This window comes from Prionailurus bengalensis, chromosome B4, assembly GCF_016509475.1.
Source record: "Prionailurus bengalensis isolate Pbe53 chromosome B4, Fcat_Pben_1.1_paternal_pri, whole genome shotgun sequence".
Lineage (NCBI taxonomy): Eukaryota > Metazoa > Chordata > Mammalia > Carnivora > Felidae > Prionailurus > Prionailurus bengalensis.
In genome coordinates, this window is record NC_057358.1 from 59154126 (window position 1) to 59165264 (window position 11139).

Consider the following 11139-nt stretch of genomic DNA (forward strand, 5'->3'; position numbering starts at 1 on the left):
AGGTTTTGGCATTATAACAGCCTTAATTGGTTCACGAGGCCTCTGTTCATTTCTCTTTAAAGGAAAAGGCCTTAGTCTGTTTGCCCAGCCTTGTCTTCCAAGGATCTCAACCGGCAATCACCTTCCATGGAGAGGTTCAAAATTGACCTGTGACATATTCAGAAATTGGCTGAGGCCTTCTTTTACATACTTTTGAACCAATCTCAGTTGATGAGCAATAACCAAACTTATGGCCTGCATGGCCAATAACAGTGAACTAAATGAAAAATAATTTTCATAATGATAGCAACTAAAACTCCAGTCATACTTTAAATAGCTATTAAAATGTAGTTTCTAGTGCCTTAGCTCTTTGTCGGGGGAAAGGCCACTTATCAATTCAATATGAAGTTTGCTGAGAAATACATATGTACATGAAATTAAGTGGCATAATACTATATGTATAAAAGCATTACTAACTCAAGATTCATGTCTGTCTTAGACTGAAAAATCACATATACTACAAAACATTTTGGGTTAAATTTCACCACTGCAGGTACAGGACCATCCTTGGTAAATTATTACTGGAGTTATTCCTCTAGTGTTTTAACTCATAAAATAAATCAATTACGAAAATAGTAATTTTCAGATGCCATATAGACAATATTATTGTGCAGCTGTCCTCACTAACTTTATATTACCATATAAGTATATAGACATTTGGACTGACCTATAAAATCTGGCCCAACACTAAGGTTTTTTACTCTATTATACCAAAATTATACAAATGCAAAAACATTTTACTGTTCTCTGATTTACTCTGCATCATTTTTGGTTCTGAAAGTAGTATGATTACCAAAGGACATTAAAATATAGCTCAAAATATTTAAAATGCTACTTTATCCCATTATTCTGGTATAGACATTATCTTTCTAAAGTTCGATAAATTATGGTGCTCAAAAATCCTACCTGGTTTCCTAATGGTCATTTTTATTTCCTTTGTTCTTGTGGTTTATTTATGATGGTTCACGAATGCTACCCAGTCAATTTCAGTTTATGTGATTGAAGATACTTCCAGTGGGAGGTAGTTTACTGACTGGGGGGATACAATAGTTCAGGCCTCTTGTGATACCTCCAGCTAGCAGTTTGATCTTAGGAGGATATATGATATCTTTGGGCTTCATTTCCCTCATATTATAAAATGCAGGGGGCTGGACAAACTGATCTCTGAGATTCCTTTGACTCCACATTCAGTGACTTGGAGTTTCTTTGCCGTAAGTCAGCAGAGGGAGCACTTTTTCTACATCTCATAAATTTTGACTATTCTTTCAACACCTTTCAAAAATCAAAAGGTTTGTGAAGAACATTACTGAAACTAAAAATTGACAATCCTTCACACAGTTTATAGTAAATCACAAATTTGATTATGAATTTGAGACAAGTCTAAAGATAATTATTTCTTTTCCTTGAATTCTATGATGAAGTTCCACAGTAAAATTATTTTATAAAGATTAAAGAGCTAAAAATATATGGAGAAATTAAGCTCTCCTATATGACAGTGTGTTTATACTGGAGAAACACCAGGCCTATCTGGTGTCAAGATGAGAAATGAAAAATTCATCAATCGTAAAAACATTAGCAAATTGGGTCTGACATTAACAGACCACGCAAGTGATTGGTAGGTTTTTCTTTTGCACTTTTCATTGAGATACACTGGAAATAAGTAGGTAGACACAGCGAGAGCCTGGAGGCTTGCAAGAAATTGGAAACGTGTGATATCAAGCCAATGACAAAGTTCTTTATCTTAGAACATTAATAGCTTTCATCCCTAAATTCATAGATATCTTAAAACTAATTGAGCAGTATGTCTTTTTAATTATTAGACAATCTCATGTCGTATATTAAAGTTTTTATTCCTTAGTAAGAATTTTAAAATCACAAAATAGTGTGGCAATATTTAGGTAATAGAATTTATGGAGTGCTGAAAATACTAGAATATAAAGATAGTTTCTAGTTTATCTTCACATACTAAAACTTTCTAAACCAGCTGGTTTCTTGCAGACAGTATTTATTTTTTTTTAATAATTTAAGACAGCATAAGCTTGTACCAAGCATAAGCATTGTAACAAAAGTGCAACTTTTCAGCAAATCCTCCCCAAAAGATATTTAACTCAAAATATCATTAGCACATAGTTTCTCCCTACAAAAATAGCATGTCAGACATCATTAATTGGATGTATTAACAACTATGTACATAAGAGCCACCTTGTAGGCTAAGAGTTTAACGTTGTTTAAACACAGCGTTTGAGGCAAACAGTAGCAACAGCAGCAGCAAATGCACCAAACTGACTAAAAGACCCAGATATTTTCTTCACTTATAGTCAGACTGTTGTGTCTCACCCCTTACATAACATTCAAGTGAGATTTCTCACAGTGCTACCTTGGCAACAAACTAAAAATATCTAGACAAGGTCTTGGTTTAAGCCTTATTAAAAAAAGCTTTTCTTTGTGATTATCTGGTATCTGGTTTGGTCTCCAGAAAATACATAGACTTGGAGATAGGAAGGCCACACAGGGCTTCATTCCACATCTTTACAGCATTTCCACTCAAAACTGACCAGTTTAATGCTTTTCTCCACTTTTGTTATTTAACAGAAAGAATATAGGATAAATCATCTTGGACTTGTTTTCTTTTTTGTTTTTAAGTTCAGTGCACATTCCTTTTTTTTTTTTTTACAGCAATATTATAAAAACTTAGGAACCTGGTGGATTAAATAATGACAAGGTGGGAATAGATGCAATATATATATCTATATATATCTATATATATACACATATGTGTTTGTATATATCTATAGATAGATAGATACAGATATATATATATATATATATATATATATATATATATATATATGAAATTAAGACAAGTCAATTGATTCACGGTCAATTTCTCAATAAAGTGCTAGTAAATGTACCAAGAATGATTCCGGCCTTCCTCATCCATCTCCTTCCCTGACTTAGTTCTGACAATGGCCCAACTCCGTGTCTCTTTAAACAAGAGCAAGTTACTAAGGGATACCATTCAAACCACTTCAGAATAGGCTGCAACGCAAGTGACTGCATCCTCACTTCTTCCTCTTTGAAAAATATATACCTTTTAAAAAGCTGAACATTATAAAATACTGAAGAGTCAATTCAGTTCTAAAAGGTCCTCACTGTTTGTGGAAAGCCTCCTGAAGCAGGCAGGACACAAATGAGGCAGGCAGGTAACAACTGCCTACCTGCCTTTCAGGTCAACTCCTGGGCCACCTTGCTCCTCCCCTGGTTCAATTAGCTCACCCACACAGCAGACCCTTCTCACTTCCTCCAGAATTAGGTTCTGTATTTAAAAAAACAATGGAACATGGCCTAAAGGAAGGCAAAACTTATTTGGGGGGAAATTCTTTAAAGAATAAAGTATCAATACCGCAGAGGATCTTTTAGAGCCGGTGGGGGAAGAAAAGGATGTTAGTGTGCGGAGGGTGGGGTGGTGAGGGATGAGCAAAACAGGAACTCCAAATGTACACAAAACACCTGTGTTGTTGTTGTTGTTTTAAAAGCCTGTCGTGCATCTATTACACTTCCTCCCTTAAAAACGTTAAGGGTGTTTTAACTTATTAATATTATTATTCCGCGTGAACCCTCGTCCTGTCTAAGAAAGAGGGCGAGGATTCAGGGGGTCCCCTTTCCTGGCTGCGAGGGATCTTCCTGAGCAGAGCTCTCCGGGTTCCCGGGCTCACGGGCGCCAGCGAAGGACAGGTGGGTGCGGCCGTGCGGGTGCGGGGGGTGCAGCGCCCCAGGGGGCGCCACCTCGTGCGGCAGGAGGGTCGCGGCGGCGGCGCCGGCCTTCTCGGGAGGGGGCGACAACACCGAGGACAGGCAGGGGAAGGCGGCGGCGGCGGCGGCCGCAGCGGCGGCGGCGGCGGCGGCTGCCGGCGCGGGGATGCCGGGGTACAGTAGTGGGAACGGGGCGGCGGCCGCCGCCGGATACAGGTACTTCTCCAGGCCGCTCTTGTCCAGGAAGGGCTGCACGTAGGCGGCGGCCGCCGAAGGCGAGAGGAAGTAGAAGGGCAGGCAGAAGGGGGCCGCGGCGGCCGCGGCGGCCGCGGGCTGCGCGAAGGGCGCGCCCCCGCCTCCGCCGAAAGCCACCAGCGAGCTGAGCAGGGCGGCGTCGGGTCTCAGCAGCGCTGCCGCGGCGGCCGGGTCGGGCCCCAGGAGCGCGGCCGCCGCCGCCGCCGCGCCGCCCCCCAGGCCGCCGCCGCCGCGGGAATCCAGCTTCATCCTCTTGGGCGCCGGCGAGTCCTCCCCGGGGGGCTCCTGCTTGATAGTGACGCGGCTCGCCCCGGCGCCTTTGCCCTTCTCGCGGTCCGGCCTCGCCTCGGCCTCGCCGCCGTAGCCGCTGTCGGTGTCCGTGTCGTTCTCGGCGGCGAGCTCGGCGCTGGGCTGAGTCCGCTGGATGACCGGGACGCAGTGGGCGAGGGGCTCAAGCTTCTGCCCGGCGCGCTCCAGGCAGGGGGCGGCCGCAGACCCTGCGGGGGCGGCGGCCGAGGGCGCGCCAGTGCCTTTGCTCAGAGGAACCTGTTGAGTCAACAGCTGAGGGGTGGGCAAGAACTGGGTGGCCACGGCGTGCAAGTGGTTGATCAGCTGGACACACCGCTGCTCCCTGGGCGTCCAGCTCTCAAACCGGGAGAGGTATTGCAAGACTTCTTTGGCGCATGTTTGAAATCCGGAGTGGAACGCATCCAAGTCGGACTGAATGGGCGATTTCAGAGATCGCTCCCCTAGGATGAGGAAGGGGTGGGGGTGGGGGCAGAGGAATGGAGGCAAGAAGAAAAATACCGACGTTAAAACATCTGCTTATCACGTGGGCCCTACATTGACTAAAGTGATCTCGGTTTTTCCTCTGTATTCGGGTGATATAATCCACTGGTTGCCGGGGAGGGGGGGGGGAGCAGGGGGGCGCTCTACTCCCAGCTGAAAAACCAAAGTGGAGAGCGCAACCGCCACTTTAAATAAAAATCTGAGTTCTGCTGAAAGCCTCTAGGATGCTTCGGGAAATGGGCACTTTCCAATGAAGGGAAAGTATAAGCAATTTAACAAATGAGACTGCGCCCATGGGCCCAAGGAAGGAGGAGGGGGTGGGGGAAGAGTCCTAACACTGCCCCTCTGTGGGCTACCCGGCTTCATCAGGGTGGGTTGGCCTCCCTGAACTGACTTACCATTCTGTAAAGCAATTATCTTCTGATGCTGCTGCTCGGTTAAGGCTGTTAAAGCTTTTAAGTGTTTCAAAGTTAATTCCAATACTACCGCTTTCTCCAGATGCCCCAGAGTCTGCAGTGGTGCAAAAGAGAAAGGGGGCACTTTGGTTACTTAAAAACACACATTTGGCTCAATCGGCTCTCCACTCAGCACAGCAACTTAAGCAAACACTTTAAAAGAAGTACTATTCCTATACTTCTTGAGCTTTCCAGAAGACGAGTTATAAATGATTTCTTGCCTTCAGTTGTGAGCACCTACTCTTGAGTTTGTGGGAAACTCTACACTACAGCCCAAGTCGTAAGGCATATGATATTTACATTTATTCTTGTATCTCTGGGAGTAGTACCAAGCTATTAACACGCCCTTGGAGAGCAGCAAAGAATGAAAATGTACATCTTACTGTCAACTTCAGATGTTCAGGCAGTAAATCTTTCAGCTGAGCAATGCATTCATTAATTCGATCTCTTCTTTTCTTTTCTATTAATCTGTGCGGTAATTTGTAGGTATCCTTAATATACGACAATCATGGAAAAGAGAAAACAATAAGCTAAACATTTATTGGATAAAACAATACCCCTCCCCAAAACCCCCATATTATGTGATAAACTATGCCAAGAAAGCTTTTCCTTTGGACTGTTCTGAAATGCAATTTGAATTCAGGTATGATGTTTAATCTCCCCCTGAGAGTATCCAGCAAACCACTTAAAATTCACAGTTGGGGAAGCTCAAGGGCTGGAATATATTTGCGGGCAGAGCTTCGCTGTGAAATCAATGGCCCTAATTAACTATCCAGGCAGGTTATGGGGAAACATCGGAAACTTACACTTACCTTGCTATCGTCTCGCTTCATGCTCCTTTTGGGCTTACACATATACAAAGAGGAATAGTCCAGTCTGCAAAACAGAAATCAGCATCAGGCACCCATTCGGGGAGGGGCACTGCCCTTGCCCGCTCCATACCACTTTCTGGAGAAGGAAAAAAAAAAAAAATCAAACTGAAGCCTAGACAGATATTCGCAAGGGTGCGTGCACCTTACCCTATAAAATCTCTATGTTCCAGTAACTGTCTCTCTTGCAAATGAGGAATTCCTTCGTCCATGTTCAACCGCTGTCCGTTTCCTCTGTTTCGATTTTTGGGGTTCTGTTTTATAATCTGTGGGACGATAGCTTTGGGAGATCTTGGGGGGATCTGTGCGTCTCCAGTCTCTCTCTCTCTCTCCCTTCTTCAGTGCAGTGTTGAAAGTGTGAAGCAGTTGGTTCCCCCCCCCCTCCCACCGCGCTCGCTCTCTCGCACACACGCACACACACGCACGCACACTCGCGCCGGCCCCACTGCGCTGGTAGTTTGCTCTCACTCCGGGCAGTGTTTGGCCACAGGGCACGCGCGTCGCCGGCCAGACCAGCACCCAGCTCACGTGCGGAACGTACCATCCGCGGTCCAGCCCGGAGGGGGGCGGGGGAGGAGGGGCCGGGCCGGGACGGGGGGGTGTCGGGAGCAGGCTGCGAGGGAGGGCGAACGGCAGGAGGGGGCGGGGACACCTGATCAGGGCCACCGGAAAGGAAAAACAACTTCAGCCAAGCTATTCATCTTCCCAAAGGCGTTGCAGTCAGCTGGGGGAGGGGGAGGGGACGCCGGGGGTGCGGGGCAGCCAGGGCTTCCTGGGCTTGGAAATGCTACTCCTTCAATTCGCCCGTCATTACGGTGCAGGAACGTGAACGTGGCTTTTTGCTTGGCCACCGACTGCGCTGTTGGTTTGGACCAGAGAAAGGAAAGAGAAAGAGAATTCGCGGTGGGTAAACTTCAGTCCCGAAGGAAAATTTGGAGACTTGTTTGCTCACCGCTCAGTGGCCTGGGGGGCGGGGGGGGGGGGGCGGGCTGGCCCAGGTTGGAGGTTGCCCCCTAATGGGGCAACTTGAAATCCGCTCCCTGAAGGATTTAAGATAAATGGAAATGTAGTCACTGGGTCAGAATGTCGCAATCCAAGTGTCTTTTCGGCGACACGGTGTCCCTGGGCCACCCAAACTTCCCGCAGCAGCCGGAATTGCGGTGCCACTAATCACAGAAGCAGATGACGACGTTTGGGGCCTCTGGTGCTCCCAGAGGAACGCGGCGGGAGAGAGGGGGGAGGAGAGGACGAGAGGGGCTACGGCGGAAAAGCAATGCAGCTTTATCACTCGCCAGCTAAACTCCGTCGCCCCTCATCGCCTCGGGTGGTGCTGCGTGCTTCTCCTCCCCACGCCCCCCCGCCCCGGGATAAGCGACGCTGGGAGTGTGCAGAACCCACGTTTACTACCGCTGGCACCTCCAAAGCCTCCCTCCTTAATCCTGTCTCGAACGGGTACCAGCACAGGGCCAGCAACGTGATCCGACCTGCCGCTGCTGCCACATCACTGCGCGGGGAACCCGTGCGCGCGCGCGCGCTCGCCCTGGAGCGGCGGCGCCGGGTGCTGGGAAGCACAAGCCAGCACGAGCCGGGTTACCTATCCCCAGAGCCATCCCGGGAGCATGACTCACTGCTATCGAGAGTTACCGAGAGGTGCCCGGAGATGCGCACTGCCCACGCCGCCCGACGCAGCGGGCGGCCAGGGGCCTTGGAGGCCAGGGGCAAGCTCGTCCTACGGGACTCCCAGGGCTCCCGCCCCGCTGCTGCCGCTACTCGGCTCTGCTGGGGTTGGATAGAGAGAATATATGTTGATCTCTCTTATATAAGTAGAAAGACATAAAACCAAAGGTCTTTCCTTCCTGCAGCAAGCTAAGATTCACATTCTGGGTTATCCCCAAAACCTTCATCACTGCCAACGGCACGTGAACCAAGGGGAGAAGTACGGCGAAAGCGCACGCACCCGGGCGCAGCAGGGACCCGGGCCGTCGCTACGTGTCGTCGCCCCCCCCCCCCACCTCTACCCCCGGCCCCGGCCCCGGCCCCGGCCCGCCCCGCAGAGCGCGGGTTCCGGGGACGGATCTGGGTCGCGGGAAGCGGCGGCTGGGAGGAGGTCACGTGTCTGCGGGAGTCGCGTCTCCTCCCAGCCTCCAGGAGCCGCCCGGGCCGCGGCCGCCGCGCGCGCTGCTGCAGTCTCCAGAGTCCTGGGCGGAGACGCGCCGCGTCTGGCTTCGTGACTCCCGCGGCTGCGGCGGCGGCGGCCCAGGCTCACCCCGGCAAGAGGAGACGCTCGCGGTCTGTCCACTTCATCTGTGTAGAGAGCCCTTTAAGGTCTCTCGACTTCCTCAAATAGGCGGACGTAGTTTGCATCAAACAGATAATTTTTATAATGATAACACTTAAATAATGTTTAAATACTGCCTTTATCTTAAACCTCCATCCAATCTCTCTCTTGTTTCCAAGTCATTGGGTAGTTAATTCTCTTTAATGGGGAGGGCAATTTGATGCACTAAGAGCGGCGTATCCTTGCAGTGCTATCCTCTTGTTCTTAATTGGCCAAAAAACGGGGGTTGGGGAGTGGTTGGGGAGGATGCCTTTAAGATGAAACCTCCCCTTATAGGTTTGTAAATGTTTGAAGTAGGAAGAGGGTATAAATATTTGCTCCACAGCTAAATTTTCACTTGAAAAGCATAGCTGGAGTATTTAGTGAAAATAAAATAAAGACTGGATCACTTCATCTTGGCCTTGTTGGTAGAGCAGACAAGACACAAGGCAGACGTCTGACTAGGGCAAACCTTAGGGACTAATTCTGGGGAGGACTCTGAAGCAACTTAGAACAGGAGGAAAAGGGCGGGGGGGGGGGGGGAGAACAGGAGGGAAAGGGCAAGAAGACTAGTGGATCATGGGTGTGTTAATTTTGGATGTACACTTCTCATAATTTGAAGACATAGAAGCCTGTTACTGCAAATGAAGCCTTTTGTGTTATTACTTTGATCTCCTCTCCCCATCATCCTGTCCCAAGCTTCCCTACTTCTGTACACATTTTTGTTTTCTCTTCCATTCCTTTCTCTTTCTGATACCCAGCCCAAACTGTGAATGCAGTCATTTCTAATTTTTGGTTTCCTTTGTTATTCTCAGTTTTCCGTTTCTTCTGTCTTTCCTTTCAACGCCCACCATTTTACTCATTTCCCTTTTTCTTTTCTTTTCCCTTATGTCTTTCTCTGCCTACCTTTTCCCCACGAAATATCTGTTTTTTCTCCTTCTTTACAGTTTTTCTTTTATCTCTTATTGGCCTTTTTTTTTCTTTAACCATTCACCTTGATAACTCTTCTTGCTTATCCACTTCCTTTAAAACCTGAGTCCTACTCCTCTTCTCAGATTCTCACCTTCTGGAATAGGAGACATAGTTTAATATTTGCTGCAAGGAGGGTATAACAATAGCTAACAACTATGTGGCATTTACAATTAGAGAACCAGAAACTACACTAAGGGGCTTTTAATGTATGAACTCATTAATTTTTCCCACAACCTTGTCAGGTAGATACTATTATTGTCTCCATTCTACAGATGAGAAAATAGATATGTAGAGAGATTTCAAAAATGTGCCTATGCTCCCAGACCCAGGATATAAGCACAAGTGGGCTCCAAAGTCTGTGCTCTTAACTATTATTACCCCTTGTTGAGGTAATAGGACCAATAGGGAATGTTGATTGGCTGTTTAAAGGATGTTTTTAAAAATTTACCGGTGTCAGGGTGCCTGGGTAGCTCAGTGGGTAAAGCTAAGCCTCCGACTCTTGTTTTCGGCTCAGGTCATGATCTCACGGTTTGGGAGTTCGAGACTGGCATCGGGCTCTGCATTCACAGTGCGGAGCCTGCTTGGGATTTGCTGTCTCTCCCTCTCTCTGTGCCCCTCTTCTGCTCTCTCTCAAAAATAAATAAATAAAAACTTTAAGAAAGTTAACAAAAAAATTTACCAGTGTCAGTATGCACATTTGTTGGAGTGGGGGTGGGGACAGTGTTGGAAGAGAGATAGGGAAGGGAGAGATGTTAGCTTTGGGATTGAGAAAGCAAGGTATGAGGAAAAGAAGGATGGCAGTCTGTGTTCAGTGAGTGATTCATTTGGCACTACTCCAAATTTATTGATTTAAACCCAAATATCCTAATTAATTGTTATAATTTCAGACTGATGGACACAAAGAAGTACAGTATAGACAAGGCTAATGGTGACCAGCTGTTCACCATTTCCACTGAGCAAACCAAGCCAAACTCTAATGTGAAGGCTTCAGGTTAGTAATAGCAAAAGTTCACCTGTGGTGAGGTTAGAAAGGGCAAAAAAAAAAAAAAAGTCCCCTAACAAAGGAACAAAAGACTAGAATGCCCTCTTTGGGTATGTTTAAAAATAGGTTGAGTCTTATCTTTTTAGGAAGATTTAATGCTGTCCTGCTGAAAACCAAGGAGATACAAGATGAGCTCGAAACCCCTTTGAGCCTATAATTAAAGAATTTTGTGATGGCTTGCTTTCAGTTAAAGATACCCATCCTTGTCCTTTTAATAGGTGGAGGGGAGGCTGCTTGCATTGCTTTCCTTTGGTTAAGTAGGGAATCACTACCTATGGAGACGCTAATGAAAGGGAACACTTACCCCAGTTCCCACCCTTCCCCCTATCCCCATGTAAGTATTCAAAGGGCTACACTCATTATATTCACCTTGCGACTTTGGAAGGTCTTATCATGCTTACTTGCAAAGTCTTGGATTTCCAACAGAAACTAAACTCTCCTGAGAGAATTAAAGTTTCCATAGAGAAGAGAGGTTTTCTGCCTTTAGGATTCTGTAAGACCTACCACTCTCCTGGAAGATGACTATGGTGTTATGGGACTCCCAGTTTGATTCAAACTAAGCATCCATCTCTAATAGCTGGAAAGACCCCAGATCTGCCCAAGGGTATGAGCCTTCTTGCCTGATGGGCTGTAATGCCCCATTAGGTG

At 47.0% G+C, this 11139-nt stretch overlaps 1 protein-coding gene across 2 annotated transcripts; it reads right to left on the reverse strand.

Moving 5' to 3' along the window:
- Positions 1-1870: 1870 nt before the first annotated feature.
- Positions 1871-6705, reverse strand: BHLHE41 (basic helix-loop-helix family member e41). 2 transcript variants are annotated; one of them, XM_043561447.1, is made up of 5 exons: positions 6311-6705; positions 6104-6167; positions 5675-5782; positions 5235-5346; positions 1871-4796 (listed from the first exon to the last, which is right to left on the reverse strand). In XM_043561447.1, the coding sequence occupies exons 1-5, from the start codon at positions 6370-6372 to the stop codon at positions 3688-3690; spliced, it is 1455 nt and encodes a 484-aa protein (XP_043417382.1). In that variant the 5' UTR covers positions 6373-6705; the 3' UTR covers positions 1871-3687. The 2 variants fall into 2 exon arrangements, with proteins under 2 accessions (XP_043417382.1, XP_043417383.1); XM_043561448.1 differs by lacking the exon at positions 5675-5782 and having other exon boundaries at positions 6311-6587.
- Positions 6706-11139: the final 4434 nt, after the last annotated feature.